This window comes from Centroberyx affinis, unplaced genomic scaffold, assembly GCF_046629955.1.
Source record: "Centroberyx affinis isolate AG114_WGS23_722 - 3 ecotype Tasmania unplaced genomic scaffold, CSIRO-AGI_Caff_v1 ptg004139l_1, whole genome shotgun sequence".
NCBI lineage: Eukaryota > Metazoa > Chordata > Actinopteri > Beryciformes > Berycidae > Centroberyx > Centroberyx affinis.
Window position 1 is genome coordinate 1 of NW_027281908.1, and position 18,147 is coordinate 18,147.

The 18,147-nt window shown below is 44.0% G+C and overlaps 2 protein-coding genes across 3 annotated transcripts; one reads left to right on the plus strand and one right to left on the minus strand.

Moving 5' to 3' along the window:
- Positions 1-322: 322 nt before the first annotated feature.
- On the minus strand, positions 323-6,975 carry LOC139663863 (potassium-transporting ATPase alpha chain 1-like; the record flags this gene model as incomplete). Its single annotated transcript, XM_071542628.1, has 6 exons — positions 6,949-6,975; positions 5,965-6,075; positions 3,166-3,266; positions 1,685-1,795; positions 836-895; positions 323-526 (listed from the first exon to the last, which is right to left on the minus strand). Coding segments are annotated over exons 3-6 (387 nt in total), but the record flags the coding sequence as incomplete, so codon positions are not given.
- A 53-nt stretch (positions 6,976-7,028) lies between these two features.
- tbrg4 (transforming growth factor beta regulator 4) lies at positions 7,029-13,899 on the plus strand. 2 transcript variants are annotated; one of them, XM_071542629.1, is made up of 11 exons: positions 7,029-7,095; positions 7,746-8,252; positions 8,368-8,688; positions 9,194-9,368; positions 9,540-9,697; positions 9,859-9,969; positions 10,097-10,241; positions 11,444-11,686; positions 11,965-12,076; positions 12,225-12,339; positions 13,000-13,899. In XM_071542629.1, exons 2-11 carry the CDS (start codon positions 7,839-7,841, stop codon positions 13,099-13,101), a joined length of 1,896 nt encoding a protein of 631 aa, XP_071398730.1. In that variant the 5' UTR covers positions 7,029-7,095; positions 7,746-7,838; the 3' UTR covers positions 13,102-13,899. The 2 variants fall into 2 exon arrangements, with proteins under 2 accessions (XP_071398730.1, XP_071398731.1); XM_071542630.1 differs by lacking the exon at positions 7,029-7,095 and adding an exon at positions 7,102-7,235.
- The last annotated feature ends 4,248 nt before the right edge of the window (positions 13,900-18,147 follow it).

Consider the following 18,147-nt stretch of genomic DNA (forward strand, 5'->3'; position numbering starts at 1 on the left):
GATAGTAACCAAAGCAACCAGTTACCACAACGACAGCAATTAGGGTGATGGCCAGGTACAGCTGGAGGAGAGAGAGGAGACGTTACCATAAAAATAGATGTTTCTCATTGCTCTCCTTTTTCATTTCTTCTATCTTCTCTCCTTTCCACTCCATCTTCTTGTGCTGTCTCTATTAATTCCTGCTTAAAGCAATCCACAAAAGCTACAAATGTTCTCTTATCTCCACTATCTAATAAAGATAAGACTATCTAAGAAAGATAAAGATAAAAAGAAAACTATCTTCAAATCGAATGCAGCCCTGAGTGATGGAAATATAACTCACATCATCAAAGCAGGTGAAGTTTCCTCTCGCAAGTTCGATTCCGAAGGCGATGAAGCAGATGACGGCAGCAACCCACATCAGACACTGCAGTCCTCCGGCCAGCTGCCTGGCAAACTTGATATACTCTGGAGTTCCTTTAGGAGGTTTCAGTTCATTAGGACCGTCTCTCTCCAAGACCTGATGGGCAAAGGTGGTAGTCATACCCTGTGGATGGACAGAGGAAGAAAACAGCTGAATAAAAGTGATTATAGCTTGATAGAACTAATTGAAGTTGAGACCAACACTGTCTTGGCCCTGATGGACATGCGATAGACAGATGGGGAGAGAGAGAAGGATGAAGGGAGGGAGGAGAGAAAGAGAGGGAAATTAAATGAAATAAAACTTTCGACCAAGTGAAAGTAGGAGAGCAAAACGTATAAAGGAATTAAGGGAGGAGGGAAAAAATAAAAAGACAGAAAGAAAGAAAGAAAGAAAGAAAGAAAGAAAGAAACAAACAAACAAACAAACACTTACCTTGGTGACACTGCTGTTGTACCTCATTTCCAGCTCTTCAATTGTAATCTCATGGTCGTCCTGCAGGAGGAGACAGAGGACACCATTGACTCAGAATAGATTTAAAGGGCACATAAGTGTGGATCAAGGTGATCTCCTTCATAGTTGCTTGATCAAACAACCCAGCAGACACACTGGCATGGCCATTTCCTCATGGGCTGCCATTGTGTCAAGACTGTCTGGCATGCGGCCAAGTGTGCTGTATACAGAAGCATGAAAGACATTCATATATTAAAGCATCAGCCAGCTGTACAGCTCAGGTTGTCCTCTCTCAATAAGTGTCTGATATGCAGTTACTCGCATGTGATGTCAATGAAAAACAGCTTATTTCCATGCCAATATCTAATTTCAATGCATACATTTCCATTCCCATTTTTTTGGCCGGTGAAATTAAAAAAATGGGTTACATATAGCATACAAAAGTAATTATTGAAGAAAAATTTGGTCTGAGACCAATACTAGGTCAAGACCATGCTTGTTTACCAAACCCAGTCTCAAAAAGGTGAAACACTGATGAAAATTTGAACTGCTTGAACGTGCTACAAAAAACATTGACACTTTCACGTGTGTACAGCTAATCACATTAAATGATGCAACAATTGGTTGATTTCTTTCTGTTCGAATGCCATATCTTAGTCATGGGTTTGCAAAAAACTAAGTAACTAAGTCTGAAAGAAAGTCTGTTCTTGCAAGCACAAAAATATACATATGATGTACATTCATGAAGATGGCTGAATGTTAGAAAGATAGACCATGAACTATAACCTAAAAGGAATGACATTTTCTTTCTCAGTATCTCTATCTACTTACTATGTCCATCTCTTTCTTCATGCCCTCCAGTTTCTCCTTCTTCTTCATCTTCTTACTCTTCTTCACCTGAACATCCATCTCTCCATCCATCTCAAACATGTCGTAGGCGTCCTAAAGGCACAGACAGGCAGAAACAGGCAAAAAGACACACACACACGGGCAAGCAGGCAAGCAGAGAGACAGACAGACAGTCAGACATTTATACAGACATTTATTTGTCTGTACTTCACACATACTAGAAGGTATTGATACTGTAATCATAGTTGTGATTTTAGCAACTAAGCATTATATTTTGAGATTATGTGACCACTTCAAACAAGCTCAGGCACCTGAAATGACCCCATCTGAGAGCTCTGACGTATGTGGCCTAAAGCCATTTTCAGCCTTAGGCCTTTACTAACAAAAACCCAGAGCACTTTGACAGATTGGAGTACATTGTGTAGATGTCAGCCAAACAATAAGAAAACAAATGCATTCTGGAATAACTTCTGACTATTATCCTTTAACTAAAAGGTCAAGGGATATTAATAGCCTTATTTTGTGCAAGTGTACATACATGTATAGAAAATACAAGGAATTGAAACCAAAGTGAAAATTAATCAAAGTAATAAATAACTGAAATATAAACACTATAAACATAAACACAATAGACTAGACATCGATGACACCTATCATTTATTAATATCAGCTGATCAGATATTGTTCAATTAATTGATTGACTGCTTGCATGAATGTGACATTGACTGACTGACCTTCACTGATTGATGGAGTTATTCTTTTCTAAGAATAACTAAGCTTATAAAGCTGCAACAAAAATACAGAGTGCGCTACATGAAAAAGTAAAAAAAATAAAATAAATAAAAAACAGGTTAAAAATAACAGTCTTGTGATGTGAAAACAAAGAAAACATATGTATAAATGTCTTTGTAGACTCTAATGCCCTAAATAGGTATATCATGCTTTGACTAGATTTTAAGAAAAACTGTTATTTGGAAGAAAAAAAGAGCAACCTAAAGGGTCCTGCCTGAAGTTATCAGGCTGTGCTCATATAAAAGTTCAGTGATATTTCCAGGGCCATACCCAGTTGAGCTTTAAAAGAAATCCATAACATCCTTAAATTATTCTTAAACTCACAGGTAGACAGTGAGTGCAGGGAGGCTAAAATCTGAGAACATCCAGCTCTACTATTGTATCTTCCTTTTCTCTCTCACTAGGGGAATGAATGTTGTTGAACCTTTTAATATTTTAATGATGTTTGTTGACTGCATACAGACTTGCAATAAGGACTCACTTTATATCTTCTATCCAAGATTGTTTTCTTCTGAAAAAATATTAACCCCCTGCACCCAAAATCACCTTCACAGACACTGCCTGACAAATAGGCCTACCACTTTTTTTTCACTTTAACAAAGAATTTGTCTACTTTCACAACCAGTAATAAATAAGTTTATGGCTATCGGTTAATCAGCAGGATCTCCTACCTTTTTGCTCATGGTTGCTGGTGTGATGGGGGACGCCTCTCCTAAATCAATGGAGGTCCAGACCACTCGATCCTTCTTCGCCCCCGAAATCTTGGCTGTCACTTAGGTCCAGTCCCAAACACACACACACACTGTGTCTCTCTCATACAGACACAATGACCAGAAACAGGACAAATTTTCTGGAAAAGGCTTATATACCCTGAACCTCCCCTTTTTATATGCACATGCCCACAAACACCCATAGACACACACACACACACATTCACGTTTAAACACACGTTTTAATACGGTGCCCACCCTAAAATGGTACCTCAAGTAGCAACAATGTCACCCCTAGCCAGGTCACCCATACCACATACACACACACATACACGCACAGAAACACACTCCTATCAGAACCTATGCGTAGGCCAGTGTTTCTTTGGTATCTCTTATCTCCCTCAGCACGTTTCTGTTGCTGATATACTGATTGGAGTAAAGAGCAGAGGAACAGTAAAGGTTAAAACAGACCAATGTCACTTCCAGTTGACTGACTGACATTGAGTTACATGAATTCACACCTTGGTGCTGCCCAGTACAACCACAGTCTTCTACTGTTGGCTACTGAGCAGTTTCGCTAATTGAGTTGGGGTTGACTGCCTTGCTAAAGGGCATAAGAGACAGCCTTAACACAGAGACAGGTCAGTGTTGCTTCAGCTTGTCCTCATGCTAGTTTTCTCTTCCTATAGACAAAGTAGTTGACTGACTGACTGGCTGTCTCTCTAGCCTGAAAACTGCACACTCCCTCTGCCCCCAGCTGAATCCACCCTCATCTCACTGGACCCTGGCACACCAAGGCCCTCCACTACCTACCATTTCTTCCCCCTACCAGCTCCATGTTTGATTAATAAACTCCCCTCCTTCGGGGTTGTTTGCACCGTATTTGCTCTGCTGTCTGGTTATGTTGCCAAACTGGTGTTTCCTCAACACCACTCTTCCCTTTACAGAATTCACATTACTCCTATGATCTTGGAGAGTCCAGTCTTGATTTCTGAACAAAGGCAACATGCTCCCAAAGCTAAAAACAAGAGAAATTGGGCCCTGTCCAGAATGTCCTTATATGATCACAGTGGGCTTCATGTGATACAGTACTTCCAAACAATTCATAAATGGATGCACAAAGCAGTGAATAATTTGGTGTACCTTGGAATTTCGAGTTTGGACTCAAGCCATCTAATGAGGGATTGATTTACACCTGGGATGCAATTAACTACCTGGTAGGATAGAAAACCAGCAGGGCTGTGGTACTCGACGACCAGGATTGAGAATCAGTGTTAGAGGAAACCAACACAGCCTTCAGCTCTGCCTAGCTCAGAGGTCTTCAATCCTGGTCTTCAGGACCCAAAGCACTGCTGGTTTTACACCTACCAGGCAGGTAGTTCATTGCAATTAATTGCATTCACCTTCCATCCCAGGTATAAAATAGTTTCTGATGGCTGGAATGAAAACCAACAGGGTCTGGGTCCCAAGGACCAGGACTGAAAAACACTGCCCTATCTGAAAAGAGGCAGTGGATGAGGAGTAGGGAGGAGGAGGAGGAGGAAGAAAAGCTGGTGGAGAAGAACAGGGAAAGGTCCAAGCGGAGAGAGTGGCAAAATAATGATGCTTCTTGTCTTTTATCTGCTGATAATTCAATTATCTTATTATTAACTACCTATAACTAATTTAGTAACCTTAATCACTAATTAAGTAACCCCAAAATAGTTGTTTAATCTACCTTCTCCACTCATGCAATTAATTGGTACCAATACTGAAACTACTGAAAGTCAGTGCATTTGTTCAGTTTCTTAATGAAACAAAAGTCTACCATTTGTTTAGTTCATGATCAAGGACAGCACTCAATTGTTCAGTGAAAGGCTCTGTGGGTCAGTACTACCCTGTGCTGTGATAGGCTGCTGAGGCTCCATTACATCAAACATGCGTCAGCAACCCTCTTAACGTTGATATCAAGAGCCTTTGAAATAAGGACCATACACTACTATTGGTTGAAAAGGTAGGTACACTGTGGCTGATAGGTGAGGACACTGTGACTCGATCATAATGTAAGTAAAAAGTAATGATGCTGATGGATAAAAAATATCCCACCCAACACACACACACAACCTCCATTTTAATGCTAGACAGTAAAGCACAGCACTCTGTAACTGCTGAATGTAACTCCAATTAAAAGAGCATTATCCCAATTAAGTGAAAATGGAGCTAAGGTCACCCTGCCCCTTCCTGCTCCTGCCCAGGTCCTGTTGCATGCTGGGTAAATAAAAGCCAGGTGAGATAAAGTTGTGTTTAATAGAGTCACTACTGTACTGCGTACTGCAGAGTGACAGTGGCTCTGTAATCAAAGTAATGTTATCAACCCCATTTTATCAGCTCTAACTACACATTACTGGGAGGAGAGAGAACGGCAGGAAGGGGGAGAAAGAGACAGAGAGAGAGAGAGAGAGAGAGAGAGAGAGGAGGGTGGAGCAACAAAACAGCTAGAGACAGGTACAGAGATAGAGAGACGGACACACACACACCCTCACATTCTCTCTCCCTCTTCAGTAGCTACACAAGTGAAGCAGATAGTTGCTTTCTTAGCTGAGGTAATGCTGGTAGAACCAGCAAAAACCTAACAGAGCAGCAAAAACTTAACAAATTGAGAGGGATCATCAGCATCATGGGAGATCAGCAATCCTCTTTTCTCTCATATAATTTGTGATCATTTTGTCAACTGGTCAAACCTGTAGCCATATACTTCAGAGAAGAAGCCCAAATGTTCACCTGTCTGTCACTGGTGGCCATGCTAATCTCCACATTGCTGCTCCGATTTTACTCTGTGTCAGTGATGGGAAGGCAAATATCCAGGGCTTTGCCAGTCTGGTGGTTATTTGCCTGGACGGATACAAAGAGAAAATCAGAGTTTCAACTTTTAAAATATTGTACTCAAAGCATGTATCGATGTCATGGCAAACAAAAATTGTCTGAGGTTTTATCAACATGATGAGTGCACCAAATAAATGGGAATTTGGGCAGGATTTTATTTCTTCTTGATCTTCGGGAAATTTAATGAGGAAATATTCTCCTGATCTGATTGAACACTTAGGAGAGGTAGAGAAGTGACACAAGACAAGAGATACGTTCTGAAAACACTAATAATGGTTCATGATTCAAATTAGATTCAGTGACATTAAGGCAATATTCCTCATGCAGTGTTTTAGACCCACTGTTACAGTATCACAAATTGTCCACTAGATGACACTATATCTATGTCTTACTTTAGCAAAGTTGCTCTCTCAAATGGAAAAAGGCCTGTAGGAATGGATGCTGTTGAGATGGAAAGTTAAATATTCAGGGCTTTTCCAGGCTGATAACCTCACATGTCGTGAAAATCTGAATTTTAATTTTCTCCAATCCCGCCAATATGAAGTAACTAGCTTGTAAAACTAACGTTACACTTTCAAAGTAGCTTCCCCAACACTGTGCACCAGTCCGAGCTGTAGCAGGAGCAGACACTGGCCTGTCTGACCACAACATATCAAACAAAGCATAAAAGTTAACGCCAGCTGTGATAGTGGCACTAAAGATTAGCTTCAAATTTGAAACAGCAAACAGCTAGCTACAGCTGCCTCTCAACAGAGACACTCAGTATGAGCCATGACATGAGAGCGACACTAGTTCTGCCTCATATACCTCACATAAACTAAGCGAAGGTTAACGGACAATAATATTTTACTGGTTAACTTTATACTTCAATTCTATGCGAACCTGTCAGACATTTCTGGCCAACTGCAACTTGGTCCGCAGCTCGCGTAATACCGTCGACGTGACGTCATTTTCTTGCGACTGTTGCTGACAGCCAGCTCCATGTGAATGTCGGCGTATAGCCTTCACCAAGCTATCTAACTTATCAAGGTAAGCCATAAATTAAGGTGATAGGCGATGGCGATACCAATTGTGCCTGCATGCTGCCTTTGTATATAAAGTCTGCCATATCAGAGGTGGGCAGAATGAAGCTTTGCCGGTCAGGAGCGGCTCTTCCCTTCCTCGACAAGGTCAGGATTTATATGATCTTGGCAGAAACACTTGACTCATGGCGGCACAGCTCCGTCAACATTAACTTTAAAGTGCGTGAGGTGTCGCTTCAGTGGAACAACCTATAGTTACCATCACCGTCAATGCAGGCACTTACTGTACACAACTAGAAACGGGGACCGAGACTGTTTCTAGTTGTGTAAGTGCCTGCATTACGGGTTACACAACCAATAGATTCTCCCTCTTGGTTGATAACGTTAGCTAGCACTACCCGACTATCCGAGAGCAACTGCTAATACATTATATCGAAAGATCAGCAATTGATCAGACAGCTGACGATGATGATAAAATGGTTTAAATCTTTTGTAGGTATGGTGATGGTAACTTACATGTTTGACAAAATGGAATTATTGCCAATTGGACATCTAACTGATTTAATGAAGGGTTCAGCTGATCATTGAGGTATGTTTCTTGAACCTGTCATCTTCTCAGTTTAATCAGTAAATGTTCTTCTCTATCCTTCCCTTCAGGTTTTATTTGGGATGGTGACTCTGGCTGCTGAATCGTGAGAAGCTTTTTCTCAGGTCTTACCCCCTCCTACCTGCTCCCCATCTTGTGACCCAATGGCCAGCCGCTTATTGGGCAGATATGCCCGTCTCCTCTCCAGGGCGTCTTCGCAGGCCACAGCTGCCCGCCTGCCTCCCCCTGTGGCTGGACCTGCAGAGGTGCAGAGGGCTCAGGTCTGGCCGCGGGTCGCGGGCCGGCCAATGTGTGAGGGTAGGACTATTGCCAGAGAAGACAACCCTCCCCTCACGCCTACACGCACCCAGCTGGATGAGCTGGTGGAAAAGGCAGTAGCTCCAGAGGACGTCCTACAGGCCTGGGCAGAGCAAGGCGGAAATGGCAATCATGCTGCTATTGCCATGGTGAAATTGGCTCAGTTGGTGCAGAGGGAAAAGGGCAGGTTTATAACAACAAACCCAGATCTGATGATGGATCCGAGGCTGCAGGATATGATGGATACCATAACTGGGAAGGTAGGGATGACAGTGCCACTGATTGTGTGAGATGAGCGACATAATTTTAGGCCCTTTTGTTTCATGTTTGCACTACAAAGATGTATCTACTCATTTATGTGTGTTTTTCTCCCAGGTGTCTACAGTGTGGAATAACACACTAGTGTCTGTCCTGCGAGCTCTCTGGATTCTGAGTGTGCCTTCCTCTGCTGCAGTACTCAATTCTGTCCAGACAGAGATCCTGTGGCGAGTGCGCAGGCTCACCTACAGGCAGCTGGCCTACCTGGTAGACTGGGGGGCAGGGAGGAAAGGTCACCAGGAAGTGGCAATAGCAAATGCTGCATTAAAACAGCTGGAACTGCGCTGGACTGAAATCTCTGATGCTAAAACCGTCAGTGCACTGATATCCAAAGGAGATCACATGTCACCTACCTTGATGGACAGACTAGAAGACAAGGTAGAGTTAAAAGACACAATACCACTTTACACATTAACTTAATCCACTGTTAATGCCCCAATCAAACACACATTAGCCTCAAACTTAGCTTTATACTACACTAGAAAGTTATTCAAGAGGAAAATTGCTCTTTTCAAAAGCTCATTCTGTTTTTCTTTGTGTAGGGAATTTGCAAGTAATCCCCAAGATGTGTGAAATGGGAAATTGTGTATTTGTCTAATTGTAGAAAAAGCGAGCATAGTTCCACACTCACTCCTGGATGGACAGGCTAGAGTAAATCTGAACCGTAAGGTGCCCAATCACTGAAAACCTGATGACCATTTTATCTTCAAAAAAGGCCAACAAGTTAAAAAAAAAAACATATGCACAGTACATCACGAAAACAACACAACAAACTGACTACAAAGAAGTGTCAAATGTTTTTTTTTTCATCAGACAAAACACTGGCTGTAGGTACAGTATGTCCAAAATCACTAGCAAAGTTTCCCTTCCATCTCTCTCGCAGGCATTGGAGCTGGCAGAGGGCTTTTCAGCAGAAGAGATCCGTAGGGTGTGTGTGTCTGTGGCGACTCAGAGCCGCAGGTCTGTTCCGCTGCTCAGAGCTCTGTCCTACCACCTGCTCCAGAAACCCTCGTCAGACTTAACCACTCCCCTGCTACTGGACATGGCCTATGCTTATGGTAATAATACATAACATGTCCACTTCACTAATATGTAAAGCATGCACACTGAATGTACACTGAATTTGCACTATCCATGTCTAAGTTGTCTTAAGCCCTCCAAGACAGAAACAGAATCTGCTCAGCAACATGTAATGGATCTTTTCAATTTTGTTTTTCTTTGCTCTCTAGGGAAGTTGAATTTCCACCATTCTCAGGTGTTTCAGCGAATGGCCTCAGAGTTGTTACCCAGAGCACCTGAGCTCAGCTCTGCTGATGTCACACGCTGTGCTAAATCACTGGGCTTACTCAAGTGGCTTCCGCTCCCACTCTTTGAGGCCTTTGCTGAGGTCAGTCCCACACCTCCCAAGGATTAATTCTAATTCCATTCATTTTGAATATAGATTAAATATTTTTTTGAATATAGGTGAAATACTCATAGATTAAATCATTTTATCATTCAAATTATTTCTTCCTCTCTCACTCACTCTCTCTGTACCTTTCTTTTCAGCACTACACAACAAACAGTCAGAAGTACAGCACTCTTCAGCTCTGTAATCTGCTCATGACATTGGCCAGATTGGGTTTCCAGCCCAGCAAAGGAGAGGAGTTCTACAGCAAGGTAACTTACCCTTCAGAAATTAGAGCTTGTCTCTGATTGCACATGATTGCATCTCCTTCCTAACTTAAAAGCACTCATTGCAAGTCTTCCCTTATTCTGAAGCTTGACCTTGGCATTTTGTGTGCAGGTTCACACTCAGCTGGAGGGCTGTCTCTCAGGGCTGGAGCCTTTCCTACAGACAGATGTGGTCTGGTCTTTGTGTGTATTACAGCAGGCCAAGCCCCACCACCTCACCGCCCTCACACAACACCAACATGTGACCAAACTCTCAGGTAAGCACACACAGCCTCTATGCTTTCATCCTACTTCCTTCTGTTTGATGAATAGTTTATTTATATATGTGCACACGTGCACACGCACACACACACACTCACTCACTCTATATCAGTCTCAGTTGAGCACACACATATTTGCTGCATACATCACCAGTATCAGCGGTCCAAGGGGATCTTGGAGTCGAGCTTCCAAAAATGGGAAAAGAATAAACAAGCAAACAAACAACACAACAGCAGTAGGCCTAAACAAGCCAGAACACTCCTATCTACTGTAAAGTTGATCAATATCCAGTAATTTTAGACAAGCTCTGAGCATTACTGACACAATGTGTTAAATGGCAAAATGTGATGCAGGCAGCAATCTTGAGTATGAACACATCTGATCTGAGTGCATCATGAAGGGCCAGAAAATTCAGTGTCATCATTATGCATTAACAGACATCAAAGATCTAAGATGTTAGTCCTCCTATGGCATATAAAACCATTACAGCACATTTCCAAAATGATGAAAATATCAAATGAGTTTATAATCTTATACAGGACATAATTAATGTGCAGGATATACAAATTCTTAATATGTTGTAACTTAATTTCTGATCCTGAAACAGATTCCCAGCCAGCCATATGGCCTACAATGACATTATAGTCTAAATCGGCTTCATTTCATTGGCCAGTACGGTGGCCCTGTGTCTCTTCTTTTATAACGAGGCATTGCAATATTATCATAACTCCACTTATAGGTTGATGAAGTGTGAACCATGGAAAGTGGTGTACGCATCTGGGATCAGGGTTCTGGGACCTGACGCCCAAAACATGTTGGTCACCACTCTGGCTCAGCAGATGGCAGTGCAGGACTGATAGGTTTCTGGTTGGACGGGCACAGTAATTCTATTTTCTCACAGATATGAATCATAGTCTTGAGTGATACAATCTTTTGAGGTGGTTTTGGGATGCATTTGTGCTAATGGATGCTGATGTAGCCCTCATCCTCTCTCTCTCCATCTCTCCTGCCTCTCTCTCTCTGTCTCCGTCTCTGTCTCTCTCTCTCTCTCTCTCTCTCTCTCTCTCTCTCTCTCTCTCTCTCTCTCTCTCTCTCTCTCTCTCTCTCTCTCTCTCTCTCTCTCTCTCTCTCTCTCTCTCTCTCTCTCTCTCTCTCTCTCTCTCTCTCTCCCTGTCTCTCTCTCCCTGTCTGTCTGCAGAAGGCAGTCCAGGTCGAGTGGAGAACTATCGGTTGAAGCTCCTCCACATTGCTGCTACTCTCCACTTAGAGCATCCAGAGACCGCTGTCCCTCCGTCCTCCTTGACTACACCCTCTGTCCGGGCCAGCAGCTCCCCCCTGTCCCCCCTGCAGATCAGCCTAAGGGAGGCGCTACAGAGTTTGGTGGGTGGGGGGACAGAGGCCCTTCGCACTGGGGTCGACACTGTGTATGGATGGACGATTGGTAAGGGTAGCAAATACATAAACTCTCACATCGGCTTGCCATGCACATTCACTCACTCAATTCCTTGTATTACTGGACTTTTATAGGACATTAGAGGTCAAATGGCCAGACCTGAATATAGAGGCATGACCTGATACTACTATCACTTTTACACTGAAAGCAGCTTTTGATGGATCTCTCTGTAACTGCTTATAAAAAGATTTTAGGTGAAGGAGCATTCTGTTGTTTCATTCGCTCTGAGTGCTTTTTTAATGGCTGACATGCCCTTTTCAAATCAGATGGTGAGCTGGTGGTGGACTGTGAGAACAAGCCAATTGAGCTGTTGATGCTGAAAGCCCCTCATTTACCCGGTGGAGGAGGAGACCAGGCGTTGCCTGAAGGGGCACGGCGGTGAGTCAGAGAGGAGAGCCACGTGGGCTTGTGTTGTTACAGATTCAGCTCAGCTTTTCTTGCTTTAAAGATCACATCTGTTTCTCTGTTGCTGTAGCTGTCTAAAGCTGTTGTGTTTTTTCATTTGCTACTGTCCATCTGTTTTCAGGCTAGCCTTCATAGCTTGGGAATTTCCCAACTTTGGCTTGAAGAGTAAAGACCTTCTGGGGCGGTTTGCCATGATGAAGCGGCATCTCCAGTTGGCTGGCTTCATCACAGTGGAGGTATGGAGAGGCTGGAGATGTGGGTGACATGGGAGAAAAGGAGGAAGAAGGAAATGCAGATGAACAGACATAAAGTGAATGATAGATCTTGAAGTCATGTTTTTTTATTCTTCAGATCATTTTTTTATCACAGAGACACACAAGAACTAGTTGAAACACTACACTAGACTAGCAATGATGCAATATCAGGCAAAGGGGAAAGTGACTGATACTTGAGTGAATGAAGGCAAACAAGCAGCGCTGCTGCTGTATCATGCAGGCTAAGGCCTTGCAAACTGAGGGACCTAATACTGGAGTAGAGCTCAGGGCCAGGTGGGTCCCCCTGCAGTCTCTGGTATAAATAGTCATAGCTGTTGGCCACCAGCAGCAGCTCTGTCTCATCTAGGCCAATCCAAGCTCTCCCTCTCATCTAGGACAATCTCCTTAGCCAATGGCAACATCCCTGGTCTCTCCGGTTTGCATGTAAACTGGGCCACTAAGTCTACCCGAAACTGAAAAGCAGCATCATTTCCTTTTTATAATCAGCCTAACTATATGACAACATCATGACAGTGTCTACTCTTATGTTCTCATTCATAGGCACTCGCTAATCCTTGGTAATAAGAAGCTTTTTACTCACTAAGTAATGTCTCTAAATCCATCCCTTTTGTCCCCTCCCAGGTGCCATATTATGAGTGGCTGGCGCTGCAGTCATACTGGCAGAAACTGGCATACCTGAAGGATAAAATGGGGAAGGCTGTGGCTGAGGACATGGCCAAGTGAGCTGAGCACACAGTGAAGAATTGCAGGCTCAGCTGAATTGGAACTGTCCCAACCCAATGGGACCACGGGGGACACACACATACACCCATGAACACACTCAAAAATGAGCAGTGTTGCGGTAAAGCGCTCTTTGACTTTGTCAGAAAAAACTCACATCTTCACTCTGGCTCCCTTGACAACGCGTGGGGCTTTCCCTGTTGCCATGGAGATGACGATCGAGAGTTCTGGAGCCAGAGAGAGAGTGAAACAGAAATACAGAAATAAACCAACAGTGAGTCCTTCAGTAGAAAATATATGATCAGAGACTAAGGCAGCATGTCCCCGGGTGACGAGAGAAGAGCTGGGGGAATTTCTGTATAATTAATGAATGTTGTGCTTTATGTGAATAGATTGGAGTAACTTTATTATCACCAGAAAGGGTGTGGAGTCATCTTGTGATGGAATAAATTGTTTCATTGCCACATTGGTCTATGGAATGTTTTTTCATTCTCGGATTTTACTCCGTATGTAGAGATAGGATTCAGGATGGGGGGGCTGTGTATATGTGCAAATCTTTGGACTGGTTTTGTTGATACTGTATGAGCAAAATAAAATGTATTATTATGTGTGAGACTATTTAGGGTGTGTACAGTTATGGGCCTGTTGCATTAGGTTCTTCTTTATGGTGTGGTATTCAGTCTGAAGATGCTTCATTTCACATCCGTCAGCTAATGGCACAGTATTCTATTACTCTGACGTGTGTGTGTGTGTGTGTGTGTGTGTGTGTGTGTTAGCCTTCTCATGGCTTTGCTAATAAAATGACAACTGGTTTCATATTCTGTCCCTCTCCAATGCTGATGTTACTCATTCATTATTGTCAGCTCAGCTCTGGATAACAATACTACTTCACTGGCATGAAAAAAAAAAAAAGAATGCAGCTTTGTATGCTTCATTTCTACAAGTGCATAGATTTTTAATATTTTACTGTATATGTTAATCAGATTATTTCTATGTGTGTTTGTGTGGTGTGTGTTCAAATCCAAAAGCAGGTGTACAGGCAGACGGCCAGGGTAAGATTCTCAGATAAACACTTTGCTGAACTGAAACTGCTTACACAAGGGGGCACCGGGGGCAGCAGCATCGCTCCAACACAACAGGCTGATAAGAGGCAGAAGCTGCTGCTGAAGAAGACACAGGAAAAAAAAGCGAGACAGTGCAGAGGAGAAAGAAGGAGAAGCTCAGTTGAGAGGGAGCAAAATGAAAGTACAAGGTCGATGACAGAAAGTGAAACGAAAATGTCATTTTGATCAAACCGCTATGTGCAGACGAAATAAAATGTGGATAAATGAGAACAGTGATGAAACAGAATTTGGTGTGCTGGCTGTCATGTCTGACTAACTGGCTCAGAGGCATGGTGCCTACCTCACTGTTCCTGATAATCACTGACTGGTTGATCGATTGATTGGCTGATGACTTGTTGTCTTCCATCCAGCCCAGCTAGCAGTTCCAGTATTGACCTGTGAGTCAGTACTTATTGTCTCATGGGATAGGACTGTCTCTAGTGGACATTGGGATGGTGAGGGGGCAGCCAATGTGTTCAAGCAAGAAGAGGAGATAGTGTGAAAATATTGTACCGCACACTGAAAAGTTTCATAATTGTTTTAATATTAAGAACACAATGAGGCTCCATTGTGCCCTTATGCCACTGTACAGATACTTTAAATATATTCTAACATGAAACAGATGTGAGGCCTTTCAGTGTGTGGTGAAATATATATCCATCTGTATGTGGACTATTGTTGCTGCTCAGACTGACACCTGAGAAGTGCTGAGAGGATGCCGAACCGAGAGGATAATGTCAGTTGAGATTCTGAACACCGTTTCACGAAGCTGTGAGCTTACAGGCAGCTAAATTTGTTTGAGGTCATCTGGGTTGCAGCGAAGCCATTTGAAATTAAACCAGTAAGACAGCAAAGATTTCTGCTGAGCTGGCACTCATGGGAAGTTTTGAGTTGCCATGGAAACTACCATTGCTGATCATTTGGCTCAGCGCTGCCACCCCCTCTCTCTCCTCCTGCTATTTCCATCTATTCTCATCACTAGCTATCTATAAAACTAGAGAAAAAAAAAACAAGGAGAGCAAGCAAGAGTGCTTGAGAGATGGCTAAGATGGAGAGCAGAGACAGATGCTCTAGCTGTCCTCAGGGGAAATGTCTCTCTCTCGATTCCTCGGGGATGCAATCAGAGCAGGAGGCAGAGGGTATCATTAGCCTTGTCCTTTTTAATTGCACTCTCCCTCTCTGCCCTTTGTTATTCTCTGTTTGTTTCTGTTTCCCAGTTTCCCTTTTGTTTCTGTTTCTCAGCCTCCCCTTTGTTTCGTTTCCTTTGCTTTCCTTGATTTCTCCATCTTCCTCGGTCTCTGCAGTACTGGTCCTCTCCTTCAAGGTTGAGGGCAGCACTGAGACAGCAGGAGAAATCTGCTGACATCATCTCTCAGGATCCAGTCATAGCCTGGCTGGAAGAGAAGGAGGGGGAACAGAGGAGGGAGAGAGAGAGAGAGAGAGAGAGAGAGAGAGAGAGAGAGAGAGAGAGAGAGAGAGAGAGATACGGGGGAAGGAGGGGAGGAGGGAATCAAGAGTGAGAGAGAATACCGCAGCTCTCTCTCAGATTCTACACACACACACACACAGACACAAGCACAGATGAACTGAATCATGGGACTTTAAAACACCCCCCCACAACAGCAGCATCACCACTGTTCTGCACCACAGATAGAGAGACCAATGCACACTCTCTTCTCCCCACTCTCTCTCTCTCTCTCTCTCTCTCTCTCCGTGTCTGTCTCATACACAAACACACATACAGACTGACACGTGCTGCAGGGAAGGATCTGACTGTTGGGTCGCTGAGCATTCAGGTCCCCCCTCCCTCCCTCTCTCTCTCTCTCTCTTTTTCTCTCTCTCTCCCTCCCTCTTTCTCTCTAGCTCCCTCTCCTTGTTCACCTTGGCTGTTCCGGCTGTGTGGTTTATTGTTGCGTCAGAGCCAGAGAGAAGCATGCCGGGGGAGAGCACTCACAGATCTGTCCCCACAGCGAGGCATCCAGAGCGGGGAGCAGAGGAGACAGAGCTCCCTGGACCAGGTAGGACCTCTGGGGATGGGAAGGAAGAGGGGAGAACGAAGTGATAGAAGAGGATAGATATGACCGAGGACAGGGAACAGGGCATAATGGAGAGGGAAGGATGAGAATAGTGTAGAGGATACGTGGAGGAGGACAGTGCTTACACAGATGATTAAGAGTACAGTGCGAGGGGAGAGAGGTAGGAGGATAGAAAGCATGGCAGAGATATAGAAGCAAAGGGAGTGGGAGAGGATTGTTGTTGAGTTGGCTAGGTAGCTGCTTGAAACTGCCATGTGGAGAGCTGGCAAACAGATTAGACAGGTAGAGCTGGGTCCTTTCTGTCTGTCTGTGTGTCTGTTGACGTGCAGTCTGAGTAAGCTGTGATTCAGCTGTATGTTAGCCTCCTCACTAAACCCCATGTTGTCTCCCCCTCCAGCTCCCAGCTATTAGCAGCCTTTCCTTAGCCTCCACCCCGGAGCTGTTAACTCCCAACCCACCTCCACCCCCTCAGCACTAAATCCCAATTAACCCTACAAACGTCTCTCGCCTATGCAACTGCCTGCCTCCAGTTCCCAGCCCCCCATCCTCAGACGTAACCCCAGCCCTGTTTCACCCCCCACCCTGACCCCCCTCACCCCCCTCCCCATCTTCAGCCCCCCTCCTGCGACATCCATACCCCGTCTATCTCCCCAGCAGTATTGAGAGCAGGGCAGCGTAGAGCGGCGCCTCCCTTCCCCCAGCCTAAGCAGGAACATGACACAGCAGCATGGCAGCACACTGCAGGAACACACACAAACACAGCTATCGTCACTGCCGTCAACTGTCGAATGTTAAGACTTTGTTGGTTATTGCATATGTGGCTGCTGAATATCTGAAGCAGTGAAATCAAGAAAGAAGTAGATGGTAAAAAAGATGAGAGGGAGAGAGGGATGAGGTTAGATAAGGTTGGGCCAGTGCAGAAGAGATAGATGGGGGGGGGGGGCATGTTGTTTTTCTGTCCAAGTTTACAGTCAGTCTACAACGGGTGATGATGCTATTTTATGTTTGGAGGAATAATGCAATTTTGTAATGTTGTAAGATAGTAGTCTTTCTATTTCAAGCACTGCATCACTATAAAGGATGTGCAAGGTGGTACAAGATAAGATTCTGTGACTACTGTGTCTCTGTCAGTTATTGCACACAACATAGGTTTCATATGTATACTGTTGTAAACATTTGACAGTAACGATGGGTAACCTTGATGGCTATTTGGAGTAGACAGTCTGTCTCCACCCTGCTGGCACTACTTTCACTTGCTGTTTTGGCTATTTTCCTAGTATAACGTCATCATTGTCCTGATCTGTACTTAGATTTGATATTATTTTAAGCTTTTCTTGGCCTGAATCTTGGAAGAGGAAGGGAGAGAGCGAATTGTCTGACATTCTGGTTACACAATCTGGATTCTGGCGTATCATTTGATATAAAGGATAAGGAGTTGTTAGAGGGCGAGAGGGGGGGGTGAGATGGAGAGAGATGAGGAAAAGAATATAAGACTGTCGGGTTGTCTCTCCATGGTTCTCCCTGAGCAGTAGAGGCTGAAATAGAGGCTCCCCATGGGGCTGACAAGCCAGCGCTGCAGCCTCTGTGACGCAGCTCCAGTCTGCTCCGCTTGCTGCGGCCTGCTCCTCGTACGACAAGCCAGGTGCTCGGTTTCACTGCCTTCCCCCAGAGGAGACTGCCAGTCTGGGCCAGAGAGAAGAGGAGAGGCAGAGCCTCACAGACTTTCTGCAGCATTAAGTCTGCAGGTGTTACGAAACAGACTGAAACAGAGTCATGCTAGTAGGGATGATATACATCACTGTATCATTCTAGCAGCCTAGCAAAGCTGTAGCTCTAACATTACTGTTTGGCTTTTGTGCTCAAAATGGTGCAATAGCAGCTCAGAAATAATATCATCTACTGTAATACAA